This window comes from Scyliorhinus torazame, chromosome 6 (assembly GCF_047496885.1).
Source record: "Scyliorhinus torazame isolate Kashiwa2021f chromosome 6, sScyTor2.1, whole genome shotgun sequence".
Classification (NCBI taxonomy): domain Eukaryota; kingdom Metazoa; phylum Chordata; class Chondrichthyes; order Carcharhiniformes; family Scyliorhinidae; genus Scyliorhinus; species Scyliorhinus torazame.
The window spans coordinates 144,842,178-144,860,638 of NC_092712.1; the positions used below are offsets into that span (position 1 = coordinate 144,842,178).

An 18,461-nucleotide genomic window follows, 5' to 3' on the forward strand; every position below is an offset into this window, starting at 1 on the left:
TGACAGCGGCGGGACCGGTAGATCCCATTGTCATCCAATGACTCGCCATCTCTGCCATCGCAAAATACGTCACAGGGGTGATGGACCCCCTTATGAGCGATTCTTTATAACACAGGACAAACATAATTTCTGCCCCACACTTGTTTGTAGCAAGGTCCTTACTGGCATTGGAGCCTTGCAATTTCTGCCCTATAATTGCTGGATTGCTAACAAGCTGATCTTTAATCCCTGTATATCACACAAGCACTTTGTAGCTGTTTGTATCAGCGCTAGTAGAGAGGAAATCTCAGAATAAGTTGCTAAGATACATTTTACTTCACGGTTGACACAATACAGACAACCGTTGCTATGGTGAGTCATGCAGAAGAGGAAAAGAAAATCTGGTCAATGCTGACGCATACTCTTCCACTCATCAAAAATCTATAGCTATAATTTCCTTTCATCTGCAGTTTCAAGTGCCAGCTGAAATATATTTGCAATTAGGTCGCTACCAGGTGACAGATACAACAACTGACCGAATAACATTCAAACCCATGCTTTGCCGATATCAAAATTACATCTCAGAACAAAAATGGATTTATGCTGCCTGTCTGCAATGATTGCAAGATGCAGGAAATTAATGTCAGCAGCAGATTCACAGATTCCAATTAAATTGGGAAGGTTTTTACCATCATAAACATTTAACAATTTTGCACATGCTGAAATGCAAGCAATCAGACGCTTCGAACAAAGGGAATGACATTTGCAAAGGTTAAACATCAAATAATGGGACTGATGGCACACAGGCTGTAATATTTGAGCTATTTTTATCAAAGATCACTGCTTTTGAACAGTTATTGCTTTCGCTACCTGAAAAAAAAATATGTCTTTGGTCCAAATCAGTATTATTATCACCAGTTTTAGTTTGCTTTAACCATGTATGACTCACAAGGAAATTAGCTTAGTTGGCTAGACGGCTGGGTTGTGATGCGGAGTGACATTAACAGCACAGGTTCAATTCCTGTCCCGACTGAGGTTATCTGCCTTCTCAACCTTGCCCCTTGCCTGAGGTGCGGTGACCCTCAGGTTAAATCACCACCAGTCAGCTCTCCCCTTCAAAAGCGGAGAGCAGCCTATGGCCCTTGTGGCTATGGCGATTTACATTTCACCAGTCAATAACGATTCAGCTCAAGCAAGGGCCTGTATTTTCCAATCCTACCTGAAATCAAGCAGCTTGGTTGCAGAAACAAACAGGAAAATAAGGATGAGCCGAACTGCTACATCATTATCCTGATCCATTGTTTTCTCCTCTATCATTCCAGCAGAGAAGGCCAGCTACCCCTTCAGCAACTACTGCATGAAAATGGTGACAAGCAAGGCTACTCTTGTCATTACTGATATGGCCAATCCCAGTGACGGCTCGGAAAGGACGATGGGAAACCCCAGGGAGCAGTGGCAAACTTTTTGTTGATTGGTGGACCTCCCATCCCAAGATAAGACCCCAGCACTAAGGTGGATCATGTGTTTGGTCCTTCTGCTCTTTAAATTGTGGTTTCTGTCCTTTCTGTTACAGCAGCAGGGCTCTGGCTGCAGCACCAGCGCATTTAGCTCCGCAGGAATGCAGGTTTGTCCTTTTTTTTTAAAAGTACACAGTCGGAGGAAATGGAAGTTTCTTGCAAGGCCAGCATTTATTGTCCATCCCTCATTTCCCTTGAGAAGGTGGTTGTGAGCCACTTTATTGTGCTGCTGCAGTCCGAGTAGTGATCCACAGTGTTATTGGGGAGTTTCAGGATTTTGTCCAAGCAGCATGGACAATTGGGCATTTATTTTTATGTCAGGATAGTGCGAGACTTGGAGGGGAACTAGCAGGTAGCGGTGTTCTCATGTGGCTTTTGTTCTTTGAGGTGGTCGAGGTTTTGTGTCTCAGAGGTGCGGTTAACTAGTTGCTGCACTGGTCAACTGGCATAGCCATAGTGTGCCAGTGGTGAGGAAGAAGTATGAGTAACTTCAACAGAAAAGACAATTGCGTGTTTTGTATGTTTTGAATTTATGGTTGCTCGAGAGAATACGCTGGAGACTTCCAGTTACAACCGGGAGCTTTATTAACAAGAGGCAATGGCAACTATATACAGGCACACAGCAATGATGGTTAGATCTTCATTCTCTGGCTCTAGGATCCACACTGCCCCGGTCCCTGTTTCAAGGGGTTCCCACTTCCTCTCTAATGGTCGGGATTTGCGCTCTCATGAATGATTGTACCCGAACCAGTCATGTGGACCGCGAGGCTCGCCTATTTAAGGAGGCCACGCTTCCACAGCATTATCATCCAAGTCCAACTTAATCCCCAGTGATATCATGTGATGAACAATTACAAACTGCAATCAATCAAACTGTTCTAAACTGCTTGTTTTTGACTGAAACAGGTCATTCGAATGTATGTTTTCCGAATTAAAGCATCAATATAAATCATGCCCTGAAGAGACGAAAAAATGGGACATTTTCTGGCTGTAGTTGAGGATTTGGAGTCCATTGGTAAGCCTTTACTTTCTGGTTCCTACACCTTGTCAACATTGTGTTCAACAGTCTATCTCCTTCATCAATGGCACAAAAGGAAGGGACACAACTACATGGAAGGAAGTAGGGTAATTAGAGTCAAATTAGACGCAGAAAGACAAATAAAGTGAGGGAAGGATATGATGTGCAATCAATTACTCTCGAGACAAGGTGAGTCATAACTAATAGGCTTTAATCTGCTTGAACTGTTCCCCAGCAGCTTCGATTTACAGAAAGTAAAGGCTGCTGGGACGGCATCGGTTCTTATACTCCGCCTCTCAGGGCAGAGCGATATACATCAGCCAATGGTAGACCCCTGGGTCCACCATTCTCAGGTACCGCAACACCTGGTATTACCACATTCACCCCCCTGTTAAAAAAGAGCCCGGCGGGGTGATGGCCAGCGTTAATGTCGCTTTTCGCATGGTAGGACCAGGTATGGAGGTGCCGTGATGTCGAGGGTAATAGCAAAGTGTTCATGGTGCAGCAATCAGTCGATCGGGTGGCCTGGTCGTCCTTCTGGAGCGTCTGGGCTTCAGCGGTGATCCTGATGGGGGTCCCGGCGGTTGCGACTCCGGGAACGTGGTGTCGTCCTCCCAGGCAGCTTCGTCACCCTTAGGCGGCACTGTTGGGGCGTAAAGTGGGCGGGGGGGGCACCTGTAGGGGGCGTTGGTGCTTGTTCGGGCCTAGGCAGGGGCGGCGGGAGTACTGACCCTCCGGTCAGGTGCTGCGGGGAGGGTGGGGGTGGGGGCACTGGTGCGGGTGTGCGTGGGGCTCCGGCAGGTGCCAGGTCCCGAAGGGAGACTGTATCTTGGCGGCCGTCAGGGAACGCTACATAGGCGTACTGGGGGTTGGCGTGCAGCAGGTGGACCCACTCAACCAACGAGTCCGACTTGCGCGCTCTCACATGTCTCCGAAGCAGGATGGGTCCGGGTGTTGCTAGCCAGGTTGGGAGCGAGGTCCCGGAGGACTTCCTGGGGAAAACAAGGAGACGTTCATGAGGTGTCTGATTTGTGGTAGTACAGAGCAGCGACCGGATGGAGTCAAGGGCCACCGGGAGGACTTCCTGCCAGTGGGAGACTGGGAGATTCCTAGACCGTAGGGCCAGCAGGACGATCTTCCAGACCGTTCCGTTCTCCCTCTCAACCTGCCCGTTTCCCCGGGGGTTGTAACTGGTCGTCCTGCTCGAGGCGATGCCTTTGCGGAGCAGGAATTGACGCAGATCGTCACTCATAAAGGAGGACCCCCTATCACTGTGAATGTATGCGGGGAAACCGAACAGGGTAAAGATACCCTGGAGGGCCTTGATGACGGTGGTTGTGGTCATGTCCAGGCAGGGGATGGCGAATGGGAACCGGGAGTGCTCGTCAATCACGTTCAGGAAGTACGTGTTGCAGTCGGTGGAGGGGAGGGGGCCTTTGAAATCCATGCTGAGGCGTTCAAAGGAACGGGAAGCCTTTATCAGGAGTGCCCTCTCTAGGTGGTAGAAGTGCGGTTTGCACTCCGCGCAAATTTGGCAGTCCCTGGTGACTGTCCTGACCTCCTCGATGGAGTAGGGCAGGTTGCGGGTCTTGATAAAATGAAAGAAACGAGTGACCCCCGGGTGGCAGAGGTCCTCGTGCAGGGATCGGAGGCAGTCCACTTGTGCGGTGGCACAAGTGCCGCGGGATAGGGCATCAGGAGGCTCGTTCAGCTTCCCGGAATGGTACAAGATCTCGTAATTGTCGGTGGAGAGTTCGATCCTCCACCGCAAGATCTTGTCGTTCTTAATATTGTCCCGCTGTGCATTATCGAACATGAAGGCAACCGACCGTTGGTCCGTGAGGAGAGTGAATCTCCTGCCGGCCAGGTAATGCCTCCAGTGTCGCACAGCTTCTACTATGGCCTGGGCTTCCTTTTCGACCGAGGAGTGGCGAATTTCGGAAGCATGGAAGGTACGGGAGAAGAAAGCCACGGGCCTGCCCGCTTGGTTGAGGGTGGCCGCCAGAGCTACGTCGGACGGATCGCTCTCGACCTGGAAGGGGAGGGACTCGTTGATGGCGCGCATCGTGGCTTTTGCAATGTCTGCTTTGATGCGGCAGAAGGTCTGGCGGGCCTCCGTCGACAGGAGGAAGGTTGTGGACTGGATCAGGGGTCGTGCCTGGTCTGCATAATTGGGGATCCACTGTGCATAACAGCTGAGGAAGCGCTTTAGGGCCTTGGGGCAGTGAGGGAGGGGGAACTCCATGAGGGGGCGCATGCGCTCAGGGTCGGGACCTATGACTCCACTTCTCACTACGTAGCCTAGAATGGCTAGACGGTCGGTGCTAAACACGCATTTATCCTTATTGTAAGTCAGATTAAGGATATTTGCAGTCTGGAGACATTTTCGGAGGTTGGTGTCGTGGTCCTGCTGGTCATGGCCGCAGATGGTGACGTTATCAAGATATGGGAACGTTGCGCGTAAGCCGTACCGGTCAACCATTCGGTCCATCTCACGTTGGAAGACCGAGACCCCGTTCGTGACACCAAAGGGAACCCTTAAAAAGTGATAGAGCCGCCCATCTGCTTCGAAGGCAGTGTACTGGCGGTCACCATTACGGAGGGGTAGCTGGTGGTAGGCAGAGTTGAGATCCACCGTGGAGAAAACCTTGTACTGCGCAATCCTGTTCACCAGGTCGGCTATACGGGGGAGAGGGTACGAATCCAGCTGCGTAAACCTGTTGATGGTCTGGCTGTAGTCAATGACCATCCTATGTTTCTCCCCGGTCTTTACCACCACTACTTGAGCCCTCCAGGGGCTGTTGCTCGCTTCGATGACCCCTTCCATCAGCAGCTTTTGGACCTCCGACCTGTTAAAGGTCCTGTCCTGGGCACTGTACCGTCTGTTCCTGGTGGCGACGGGTTTGCAATCCGGGGTGAGGTTCGCAAACAGGGAAGGCGGGTCGACCTTAAGGGTCACGAGGCCGCAGACAGTAAGGGGGGTATAGGGCCGCCAAATTTAAAAGTCAGGCTTTGCAGATGGCACTGGAAATCCAGCCCAAGGAGGGTGGCTGCGCAGAGGTGCGGCAGGACGTACAGGCAGAAATTGCGGAATACCCTGCCTTGGACAGTGAGGATCGCTAGGCAGAACCCCTTTATCTCCACCGCGTGTGACCCGGAGGCCAGGGAGATCCTTTGGTTTACAGGATGGGTGACAAGAGAACAGCGCCTTACCGTGTCGTGGTGAACAAAGCTTTCCGTGCTCCCAGAGTCGATCTAGCACGACGTCACGTGGCCGTTGATGGAGATCGTCGTTGTAGCTTTCGCAAGCGTCCGGGGCCGACTCTGGTCCAGAGTCACCGAGGCCAGCTGCAGTAATGGAGAGTTCTGGTCGGGCAGCGTGTAGTCGGCTGTGCTGGGGGCCTGGGGCCCCATCCAAGATGGCATCAGCCATGGGTCGCACATGGAGTCCGGGGATTAAGAAGATGGCGGCGGCGAGGGACAAAATGATGGTGCCCACCCGTCCAGCATGGTGGCCGGGGGGCAAAATGGCCGCGCCTGCGGGTCGCACGCAGCCCGAGGATAGGGTGGTGACGGTGGGCGCTGGATGGCCGGGGCCTGAAAAGGGGGCTGCCGATAGTCGCTGGAGACCGCGGCCACGGCGCGGGCCTGGCAGACCCCAATATAGTGGCTCTTCTTGCCGCACCCTTTGCAGGTGGCGGTGTGGGCCGGGCAGCGTGGGCAGGGATGATTCGCCTGCCCGCAGAAGAAACAGCGTTGTCCGGCGGCGGTAGCGGGCCGTCTCGCCGCGCAGGTTTGCGGGGTCAGAGGGAAGGTCTGAGGGGCTGCCGCAACGGGGTGCCACGCAGCCCAGGGGGCCGCCGCGCATCCGGGAGCAAAAGCCAGCGCGTTATTATACGCAACGTCCATGGACCCCGCCAGGGCCCGTGCCTCAGTAAGTCACAGTGTCCATTTCTAGGAGCCTTCGGCGGATATCAGGGGAAGTCATACCAGCCACGAAAGCATCCCTGATCAAAAGTTCCGTGTGCTCGTTCCCCGAAACTGGCGGGCAGCCACAGTTTCGACCCAGCACCAGCAGCGCCCGGTAGAAGTCTTCCAACGTTTCTTCGGGGCTTTGCCTCCTAGTTGCCAGCAGGTGACGAGCATAGACCTGGTTCACAGGGCGGATATAATGTCCTTCTAGCAGCTCGATCGCTGCAGCATAATTCTCCGCCTCCTCAATCAGAGGGTAGATCCCAGGGCTGACCCGCGAGCGTAGAAGGTGCATCTTTTGTCTTTCCGTGGGGGTGTCGGCGGCCGTGTTGAGGTAGCCCTTAAAGCACGCCAGCCAATGTTTGAAGATAGCAGCAGAGTTGTCCGCGTGGGGGCTGAGCTGAAGGCACTCCGGTTTGATACGGAGATCCATCCTTTCAACTGAAGTTGTAGCAGATTAAATTGATGCGCAATCAATTACTCTCGAGACAAGGTGAGTCATAACTAATAGGCTTTAATCTGCGAGAACTGTTCCCCAGCAGCTTCGATACAAAAAGTGAAGGCTGCTGGGATGGCATCGGTTCTTATACTCCGCCTCTCAGGGCGGAGTTATGTACATCAGCGAATGGTAGACTCCTGGGTCTAGCCAATGGTCATCCACCTCTCAGGTATCGCAATACCTGGTATTACCACAGAATACATAAAGTGAGGGAAAGAAAGGCTGGGTTAAGTGAGAGAAATAAATAAACGGGAAAAGAGAGAGATACATTTAAAATTCTCCAGAACAACTTTCAACCAACAGGAGTGAAACTTGGGAGGTTTGATCGTTCCTTGTCTGGGCTTTCAAGATTGAGCTCAGATCAAGCCATTATTATCTTAACAACATGAATCTGCAGCCCTAAATGGCTATGGAGTGATTCATTCATACTTGTGACTTTTGTGGAGATTGACAGTGAATTCATTGTAATTACTAGCTATATGTGGAGTGGCGAGAGTGTCCAGATATTTATTGCATTTCGCGACTCCTGACAGGATTGCTTCTCGGTCATAAATTGCTGAATTTTATACTCATGAATAATGACAGGTGCTATGAATTCACCCTCATTTCCCTGGCAATTTCTGTGCAATTATAAAAGTTTGCAATCTTTATAATCTATTATTGAACCTTTTTTTGTTTTACCTGTATCACTCCACCACCTTCTCCACCAGTCTCAACTAGAAAATCTTCAGGCAGATTCAGCATCTTCCCCAGCCAGTCAAGCATCACAGTCTCTAACTCCGTACATGCGGGGCTCGAAGCCTGAAGGGAAAACCAGGAATTTGCTTACACCTGTCATGATATGCAGACACATATATAATGATATACAGACAAGCAGCTAATGGACACAGAGAACAGGACATGACCAATAAGCAGGCAGGACACTCAGGGGTGGGATCTGACTATAAAAGACACGAGGCACTCACACTCCGCCTCTTTCCACTGATGAACATCTAGAGAGTCAGTCAAGGGTGTTGTTACAATCTCACACCTCCACCACGTGGCTAAGAGCTAGTCTGGTTCAGTCAGACAGAGTAACCACACTTAAGTTAGCAGAGAGTCGAACTCACAGAGAACTGTGCTAACTGTGCTATTAGTTCAATAAACCTGATTGAGCTAACTTCAAGGTCTGGAGTATCTTTCTGATCTAAGCTGCATCCAGTTGCAGCCAGTGTTAGACCAGTGTACCTAACACGATAACACCTCATGAGCTAAACATAAAAGTCATATCACAACATTGTTCTTACTAATACTGTTCAAAAGGAGAATTAAAATACATATTTTTAAAAATATTTTTATTCTCCTTGTTCACATTTTCTCCCAAATTTACACCCAACAATAATCACTAATGAATGCAATGTCAATCCCCATATCAATAACAACGATCCCATCCTCCCACCAAACATTAGCCCGCATGTTAACATAAACAAATGACAAACCACGTTCATATGTTTTGGTCCTGTCCAAAGTTGGAGGATTACTGGAAGGAGGTTTTCAGGGTAATCTCTAAAGTGGTGCATGTGAAACTGGACCCGGGCCCTCGGGAGGCCATATTCGGGGTGTCGGACCAGCCGAGGTTGGAAACGGGTGCAGATCCTGTTAGGGTTGAGATCAATCTCTCCACCCTGTGCCCTGGCGTGGCGGGGGGACCTGCTGGAATTCTTGACTCTGGAGAAGGTCAAATTTGAACTGAGGGGGAAGGATGGAGGAGTTCTACTATTCATGGGCGTTATTCATTGCACTTTCGAGAATTGGATTGCATCGAACATTAGGGGGGGCGGGCTGGGAGGAGGGGGACTGTATGTGTTAATGACGACTATGGGTGACTCCTGAATCCTTTTTGTCATTTGTTTATGTTAACATGCGGGTTAACGTTTGGGGGTTTGGTGGGAGGATGGGATCGTTGTTATTGATATGGGGATGGACATTCGTTACTGATTGTTGTTTATTGTTGGGTGTAAATTTGGGAGAAAATGTGAAAAAAGAGAATAAAAATATTTTTTAAAATATATATTTTAATTCTCCTCCTTTTTCACATTTCCATCCAAATTTACACCCACCAACAAACAACCAACGGTGACAAATACAATGTCAATCCCCTGGACAACAATTCCTTCCTCCCAGCAACCACCAAACAACCCTCAATATTTTAAACACAAACATCAAGGGGAAGGGTTCAGGAATCTACCATCCACCCATACATAGTCACCAACAACATATCCAGTCCAACCTCCCACCCCTACCCTAAACACCCCTCCCAATGTTCGATGTCATCCAATTCTTGAAAGTGCAGAATAAACAAACTCATGAATTGTAGAACCCTTCCATCCTTCCCCTCAATTCAAACTTAATCTTCTTGAGTGTTAAAAACTCCAACAGATCCCCCGCCACACCAGGGTACAGGGTGGAGAAACTGACCTCTACCCCAACAGGATCCGCCTTCGGGCGATCAGCGAGGCAAAGGCTAAAACATCTGCCTCCGCACCAGCTTCCAACCTCGGCCGATCCAATACCCCAAATATGACCTCCAGACGACCCGGCCCAAGCCTCACATGTACCACCTTCGAAACTACCCTGAACACCTCACTCCAATACCCCTCCAGCTTTGGACAGGACCAAAACATATGAACGAGGTTTGTGGGCCCCCCAACATATGAACGTGGGTTGTGCCCCCCTCTCCACCCCCGACCGCACCATTCACAAACATCCTCTACCCCTCAAAGAGTCGGCTCATCCTCACCTTTGTGAGGTGCGCCCTATACACCACCTTCAGCTGAATCAGCCCTGATCTCGTGCACAAAGTTGAGGCATTCACCCTCTGGAGCACCTCACACCACAACCCCTCCTCCATGCCCTCTCCCAAACTTTCCTCCCACTTTGCCTTAATCCCCTCCAACGGTGCCTTCTCTTCGCCCAGAAATCACCGACACCACTCCGTTCCCCATTCCCCCTGTCGTCACCACCTCCTCGAACAGTGTGGATGCCAGCGTAACCGGAAAGCTCTGTATCTCCTTCTTAGCAAAATGTGAGGCGGTATTTTAGATTAAAAAGGTCGGGACTTCCGGTGGCGGCACGTAGGTGGAGGTTGTATGTTGGGTAGCTCCTGCTCGAGGATCGATTTTTTTTGGAACTTAATACCGGTCCCAGGGGCGATTTTTAAATGGACAGGTGCAGGAAAACATAAGGAAGGAGGGGGAGGTCTAATAATCCAGAAGAAAACGATTGGTAAGAAGAAGGCAAATGAAGTTTCGCCATTAAGCAAAAAGGTCAGCCCGGCAGCAGGAAAGATGGCGGATCGCTGGGTGGGGCAGCACCCTTCACAGAAGAGAAGATGACCGAGGTGATGGCTGTGGAATTTGAGAAAGTTTGCCAAACACATAGATGGTGAGGAAGGAAATGATGGCAGCAACAAAGATATTGGTGGAGGAGACAATTGCCCCGGTGTAGGTAGCGGTGTCGAAGACATCGGCCGAGGTGCGGGGGCAGGGAGAAAAGCTGAAGGGGGTGGAGGAGGCTTTTTAGAGACTAGTCGCAAATTAGAGACTAGCTCACCCCAATGGATGAGGAGCTACAGACGGTGATGGAGGCCAACAATGGACTGAGAGCGAAGGTGAAGAACTGGAAAATAGGTCTAGGCGGCAGAACTCAAGAATTTTGGGTCTGCCGGTAGGGGCGGAGGGCCCCAGACCGACTGAGTACATTGCCAAGGTGTTGGCAGAGCTGTTGGGGAGCGGGGAGGGGGGAGAAGATCCCTCCCGATATGAACTGGATCTGGCTCATCGGTCGTTGAAGCCTGAACCGAAAGCGAATGAACCGCTAAGGGTGGTAATAATTTGTTTTCACAGGTACCATAGAATCATAGAATTTACAGTGCAGAAGGAGGCTATACGGCCCATTGGGTCTGCACTGGCTCTTGGAAAGAGCACCCCACCCAAGCCCACACATCCACCCTATACCCATAACCCAGTAACCCCACCCAACACTAAGGGCAATTTTGGACACGAAGGGCAATTTAGCATGGCCAATCCGCCTAACCTACACATGTTTGGACTGTGGGAGGAAACCGGAGCACCCAGAGGAAACCCACGCACACATGGGGAGAACCTGCAGATTCCGCACAGGCAGTGACCCAAGCCGGGAATCGAACCTGGGAGCTGTGAAGCAAATGTGCTAACCACTATACTACCGTGTTGCCCTGAAGGAGAAGGAGAAGTTGGGCGAAACAGAAGTACATAGTACATAGAACATACAGTGCAGGAGGCCATTCGGCCCGTCGAGTCTGCGCCGACCCACTTAAGCCCTCCTTTCCACCCTATCCCTGTAACCCAATAACCCCTCCTAACTTTTTTTTAGGTCACTAAGGGCAATTTATCATGGCCAATCCACCTAACCTGCAATTCTTTGGACTGTGGGAGGAAACCGGAGCACCTGGAGGAAACCTACGCAGACACGGGGCGAACGTGCAAACTCCACACAGACAGTGACCCAGCGGGGAATCGAACCTGGGACCCTGGCGCTGTGAAGCCACAGTACTATCCACTTGTGCGACCGTGCTGCCCCACAGAAGTGTGAGGTGATGGGGGCAGGATCTGGAAAACGCATTTACCAGGACCTAACCATGGAGCTGGCGAGAAAGCAGGTGGCCTTTCGGCTGACGGAAGGCGGCACTGTACAGGAGTGTGTGAGGTTTGGCATGGTGTATCCAGTGAAGTTGATGGTGACCTACAACTCCAAGGACTTCTACTTTGTGACGGTGGAGGCAGCAGAGGCTTTTGTGAAGGCAGAAGGACTGGGGCAAAAATGAGACTAGGGTCTGGTCTTGGACTGAGGGTAGGGTGTTGGAATGCTGTATATAGTCCTATTTCGTGTTGCTATTTGGGATTTAAGTGTGTAGTTGCCTGTTTGAGAAGGGTAGAAGTTGGGATTTTTCACTATGGCAGTTTTTTTGGGGTTTGTACGTTTGCACTGGGTTTGTCTATCTGATTTCTTTGTTTTTTCGGGACTGGGCGGAGGAGGGCTGTCCTGCTGGGTTAGGATGGAGGAGGTTTTGTGTCGGGGATCGGGGCTGAGGGGGCTGGTAATGGCGCCACTTCCAATGGCCCCGAGCAAGTATTCTGGGAGTCTGGTGGTGGCAGTGCTGAAGATTTGGAGGCAGTTGAGGCAGCATTTTAAGTTGGGGGCTGAGTATGGGGAGATGCCGATCAGGGAGAATCACAGGTTTGAGCCGGGGGGGCTCGATGGGCAGTTTCGGCGATGGGAGGAGAGAGGGATCAGGGTAATAAAAGACCTGTTCCTGGGGGGACATTTTGCAAGGTTGGAAGAGTTGGGGGAGAAGCATGGACTGGGGCAAGGGGAAGGATTTAGGTACTTGCAGCGCCGAGACTTTGCAAGGAAGGTGTTTCCAAGCTTCCTGATCGCATCGGCCCCCTTGTTGTTGGACGCCAGGGGAATTGGAGAAAGGGGTGGTGTCGGCGATTTACGGGAAGTTTCTGGAGGAGGGCAGGGTGTCCATGGAAAGGATTAAGGCCAAGTGGGAAGAAGAGTTGGGGGAGGTAAAGAAATAACATTTGTGGTGTGAGGTGCTACTACGGGTGAACGCCTCAACCTCTTGCATGAGGTTGGGGCTGATACAGATGAAGGTCATATATAGGGCGACCCTCACGAGGGCGATGATGAACAGGCTCTTCGAGGGAGTGGAGGATGTCTGTGAGCGGTGTGGGCAGGCCCCACAAATCATGTAGATATGTTTAGGTTCTGTCCGAAGCTGGAGAGGTATTGGAGGGAGATCTTTAACATCATCTTAGGGGTACTACATGTGGACTTGGAACCGGGTCCCTTAGAGACCATTTTCGGGTTGTCGGACCGGCCCGAGCTACAGGGACAGATGTTTTAGCCTTCACCTCGCCGATTGCCTGGAAACGAGTCCTGTTGGGGTGGAGATCAGCTTCTCCACCCTGTGCCTCGGCATGGCAGGGGGACCTACTTGAATTCTTCACCCTTGAGAAGGTGACATTTGAACCAAGCGGAATGGAGGGGTATTACAATTCATAGGGACGGTTTATCATGCACTTTCGGAAACTTGTTGCCACTGAACACTGGGGGCGGGGATGGGTTCACTTTTTCACTGTATTGTTGTTAACTTTTACCTGGAATGTACAAATGGATGTATTGGACTGTGTGTTGAGGGTACTGTTGTTTTGGGGGATTGTTATTTTGTTTGTTTTTCTTTTGTTGTTTGATTGATGAAAATGTGGAGAATAAAAAGATTTTTTTTTAAAGATAAAAAGGTAGACTTTCCAACACAGCCACAAATCTCCCATTAGCTATTACCAGTGATTGCCAACCACACCTCTAAATCCCCAGGTGAAGGTCATCACAATAAGGTGAAAGTCATCCCAATAATCATCCAGGAGGACAGTTTGCATGTGTAGAGGTGCCCATCCCAATGAGGTTCTGTAAAATTGGATGTGGTATGGAGTGTTTAAAATTTCAATTAAAAAAATACTAGATTACCTTCTGCCGCATTGCACACAGCCTCCAAGATCAAGTGCAGGTTTCAAGCTGAGCAAAGTTGGAGGGCAGGGGGGAAATTAAACCGACAAAGTGGAGAGGGTTTGATTGAAGGCAGAAAAAGGATGAAAGTGGGGGCAATTAGGAGAGAAGGGTTGACGAAATGGATGAGGCAACATGTAGGGGATGGTGAGGAGCAAGGAGCTGGAATAGGAGGGGGACAGGGAGAGAAGGATAAGATGTAAGGCACAATCCAATTGCCATGCTGTGCCTGAAAGTCAGCTTGCCGTGGCGCAGCATGGCCGATAAAAGCTTAGAGACCCTGCTCCCAGGATCTATCCCGCTCGCAATGCGTTGTGAGTTCTAACGCAATCTCGCGAGACATTGAGATGTAAACCCTGCCATTGCGGACAGGAACACTCATTGGCAAATCTACGTATTGCAGCAAGATAGCTGGTCTCATTTTAATGTGCAGATTCCAGAGGTATCTGAGACTTTGGGATCTATCCCCTTCACCGTTGGAGACCTCGGGCATTCGCATTTGGTACTGGTCTCTGCAAACTGGGACCAGATGGAACGGCACTCAAAGGGGTCTCGCAGGAAATTGGAGGCCCCCAGCTGCATGCCCTTTGAGACGGGAGCTGCCCTGGCACTGCTGGTGCCACCTGGGTGCCAGCCTGGTATTGCCAAGGTGCCCAGGTGGTACTGCCAACTGGGTGCTAGGTTGCAGTGCCAATGTGCTGAGCTGGTACTTGTTGCAAAACGATCGTGCCGGATGTTCCCTACGTGGGGGGGGGGGGGGGGGGGGGGGGCAGCGGAAACACTCTCAATGGGGAAGAGGGCTGCAAAGAACTGTAATCCTACCGCCAGGTCTCCGTTTTTCTTCTCAGGAAGGACTGGATTCTGCCTCTGGTTCAATGCAAGAGATTTGGGGGAGGGAGTTGATTGCCTCCTCCTCCAGATTTCTATTATATCAAGAAGGATCTGCCTGTCACTGGGGAACTGATGCAAGATTAACTAACACCCTAACATGAACAAATATATGCCCCACAGCCTGTTAAACACATATTTCAACTATTTTCTCACAGTAAGATGTAAAAAGCTATTTGTTTTCCCTATCCTGTAACCTTCCAAGCATTGTCACGGGAGGAGGGGGGGAGGGAGTTAAGAGGGTGCGCAATGTAACGGTGGAGGGGGGCGGGGGGCGGGGAGAGAGGGTGTGAGCAGCGTCACCGGTGAGGGGAGGAAAGAGGGGAGACAGCATCACAGAGGGGGTGGGAAATAGTGTTCAAAGCGTCACCAGGGAGAGACAGTGAGGCTTGTGTAGTTGAAAGGAAGTTGAGGGGACAATTAATAGAGGTGTGCAAAGTATGGGGCGTCTGGAAAGAGCAGTGAGAAACTATTTTGCACTGGTAGAAGGGATGAGATCCGGAAGACACCAATACAAGGCAAATGGCAAAAGAATCAACAGGATATATGATCTGCTGCAAATTCACACTGACATTTAATAATATGCTAAGTGGCAGTTTAACAATATTGACAAATTGATCTGTTATTGATTTGCAACTTCCTCAATCTATAATAATCTCTGTGCACAGAAAAACAATTTCCTGACGATTACATGAACTCGGGCAGTTGGTATCAACACCAAATAATGTTTCCTCCAAAATTGTTTTTTTTAAAGAAAAAGAACAGCCATAATAAACAGGGGGGAAAACGCTTAATCGGTGTCATTGCACTATACCAACTGACAGGTTTGAATGCATTCATCCGTATTCACTAAATGTGGTGTAAAACAGGAGGGTTCTTTCTTACCCAGGAAAATCCAACGCAACCGATGCCACCACACAACATGTCACCCAGAAAACCAGGTAAGGAGATAGAGGCGGGGAAATATGCATGAAAGTGAGGACTTTGCCAGTGGGTTACCTGAGAACAAAAACACATGATCACATGTGAATACAATAACTAAAGGTGTCAGAAAACTCCTAAAGATCGCTAATGTGATGTTCAACCCTGTGTGGAGATTGTCTATTCTCCCCGTGTCTGTGTGGTTTTCCTCCCACAGCCCAAAGATCATAGAATGTAATCATAGAATTTACAGTGCAGAAGGAGGCCATTCGGCCCATCGAGTCTGCACCGGCTCTTGGAAAGAGCACCCTACCCAAGGTCAACACCTCCACCCTATCCCCGTAAATCAGTAACCCCACCCAACACTAAGGGCAATTTTGGACACTAAGGGCAAATTTATCATGGCCAATCCACCTAACCTGCACATCTTTGGACTGTGGGAGGAAACCGGAGCACCCGGAGGAAACCCACGCACACACGGGGAGGATGTGCAGACTCCACACAGACAGTGACCCAATCCGGAATCGAAACCTGGGACCCTGGAGCTGTGAAGCAATTGTGCTATCCACAATGCTACCGTGCTGCCCAGAATGTACAGATGTACAAGTTATGTGGATTGGCCATGCTAAATTGTCCAAAGGTTAGGTGGGGTTACGGGGGTTGAGTCTCAGTAGGATGTTCTTTCGGAGGGTCGGTGCAGACTCGATGGGTCGAATGGCCTCCTTCTGCACTGTCGGGCTTCTAGAAAAAAAACTAAATCCCAATCCATATTTACTGCTGCCTGTTATAACAACTGGGCGTTTGGTTCAATTCTTACACTATGTTACTTTCCAAGTTGTCAGTTCTTGATCTTATTCAAACACATGGCAACAGGTAGTTTGAAAATAATTTTTTCAGCATTTCTTAATTCCGGGGAGCAGGTTTATGCAGAAGTTTTAAAATCAGTGAATGAACTTGTGGGCTAAATGTGCTCACCCCCGGCATAATGACTCTCTCGATGTCCGCCATCAGATCCGCGAAGCTTTCGGGTTCATGGGGTGCGCTGTCCGGAATGAGGGGTCGCAGATACCCGGGCTGCACTGCCGGATAAACGCGACGTTGTTCGATGGTTTCCCAGTAATCAATAATATAATCCACCATCTCTTTACCCCTTGTACGAAATTCTTCCAAATCCATGGCTCTTTACTTCAGATTCCAACTAAAGGGAAATGCAGAATTTTCATTAAAAAATAAAACATTTGGGAATTGCTGCACAGCCGAAAGAAACACGGAGAAATCTATATACCACCTAACTGCTGACAGCAAAATGAACGCACGTCCCTTCAAAGGTAAAGTGACTGAGGCCAGGTCAAATTCCGATTGTTGGGAACTAGTGTAATTCCCTGCGCACCTACCCAGCTTCACCAACCCAATTGCAAATGTATAAAATAGTCTATTTTACCCATCGTAACATCTGCTAACATTGCCTTGTTACATTTAACACGGTTGACCTTGCAATAAATCCTAATCCGAATGTATTAAACGCCGTTTTACACTGTGCAGCCGCTTGTTTGGTTTACCGGCGATTAAACTAACTGGTATTCAAAGCCTAAGGGTCTGTTATTGAAAATATTGCTGTACGTTTTCATGTGGAAGGTACTGTACTCACATGTGATCACAATGACGCTGACATGTACTTTGTTCTTTGAGGTTTCAGGCAAAATGTTCTCTCTCTTATACAGTGAGAGAAACACAAGTCGCAGTCCCAGCCAATCAGAGACAGGCAGCGCTCAAGCCTGTCAACTAACAGGATCAAGCTCCCCCTCCCTTCAGATTTGCAAACAGGATTTAGCAGTCTAATAATGCAACATCCAACATTGCCTGGATCAAAGAGCTCTGAATATTCGGCTCATCGTGCCTGTGCTCACTGAAAGAGAGCCAAATCCTAATCCCATTCTCCTTTGTAGAATCACTGGGCAGAATGTATGACCCCTGCCACTCGGCAACTTTGGTGTTATTTAATCAGACGGGAAGGTGAGTGGGGCTTATCACCACCTTCCCATTTCCACACGGAATAAGCTTGAGGTGGGAAAACCGTTGAAGTAATTCCTGTTTCCAACTATGGGCCTTAAATAGGCAATTAGCTTTGTTTAGAATGTTAGCAGTTTACAAGAATGACCCGTCTTGTAACAGAACTTTCCCAAAGTCTGGAACATGGTCGTCACGCGCCGCAGCTCTCCCCTGTCAGGAGTAGCGGCTGTCGTTAGGGAGCCGCTGCTCAGGAATCCGTACCTCCATCAATATCTATTCCGGTGGCTGGCGGAGTGGAGGGCTGTGGCTGCCGGGGTGACCAGGATCGGGGACGTGCTGGGTGGCGGAGAAGTGGGCTGGATGATGTCCCCTGCTCAGACGGAATTCCACAGTGGTCCCAAGCCCGGAACCTCCCCTGGGCGGCGGTACCCAACAGCCCCAGCTGCCTCATGGAAATACCATCCGTGCCCTTTTTAACAACACGGAGGGGTTTCCTGTACGGCCTGCTCTTTCCACCTCCTTGCCCTTGCCCGCCGACCAGACACCCCTTGGCGGGTCTCATTGCTGTCCAGTGGTGGAGGTCCCCACTGGAGGTCCCTCTACAGAGGTGTCCTTCCCGTAAAACCTGGGGTGGAGGGTGTTGCACATGGCAGTGCCATGAAACTCCCGGTTATGTCACTTCACAGACTCCCCAGAGACCTACCACTTTTGCGGCCTGATGGAGACTGTGCAGCATGTATATATCGTATGTCCTAGGTTGCACTCCCTTTTTGGTTTCTTGACAACGTTGTTGAGGTTTAGTTTGCACTTTAACCCCACACTCCTGATCTAGGGGCATCTGATGCGGAAGGGGGCAGGGAAGGCAGAAGACCTCCACGTGAGCCTGCTCCTGGGCTTGGTCAAAATTGACTTTAATAGGTCCAGGCAGCGGGTGACCGTGGGGGCCACCCGACCTGGCCGTCTGCCCTTCCGCGGTCTCATTTGCGGCCGGGTGTCCCTGGATTAGGAGCCTGCGGTGTCCACGGGCAAACTCGAGGTCTTCCGTGGCATTGGCGTAGATGTGGGG

The 18,461-nt window shown here is 50.1% G+C and overlaps 1 protein-coding gene across 3 annotated transcripts in view; it reads right to left on the reverse strand.

The window, feature by feature from the left end:
- ddc (dopa decarboxylase) overlaps positions 1 to 17,135 on the reverse strand; it is a 310,860-nt gene extending 293,725 nt beyond the window's left edge. The window contains exons 1-4 of one of the 3 annotated variants that reach the window (XM_072508857.1): positions 17,034 to 17,135; positions 16,361 to 16,583; positions 15,350 to 15,463; positions 7,667 to 7,786 (exon numbers count right to left, since the gene is read on the reverse strand). In XM_072508857.1, coding sequence (XP_072364958.1) covers positions 7,667 to 7,786; positions 15,350 to 15,463; positions 16,361 to 16,561 — 435 coding nt within the window. In that variant the 5' untranslated portion in view covers positions 16,562 to 16,583; positions 17,034 to 17,135. Of the gene's footprint in view, positions 1 to 7,666; positions 7,787 to 15,349; positions 15,464 to 16,360; positions 16,584 to 16,826; positions 16,974 to 17,033 lie in introns of those variants that run through there. The other 2 variants (XM_072508856.1, XM_072508858.1) reach the window with 2 other exon arrangements.
- Positions 17,136 to 18,461: the final 1,326 nt, after the last annotated feature.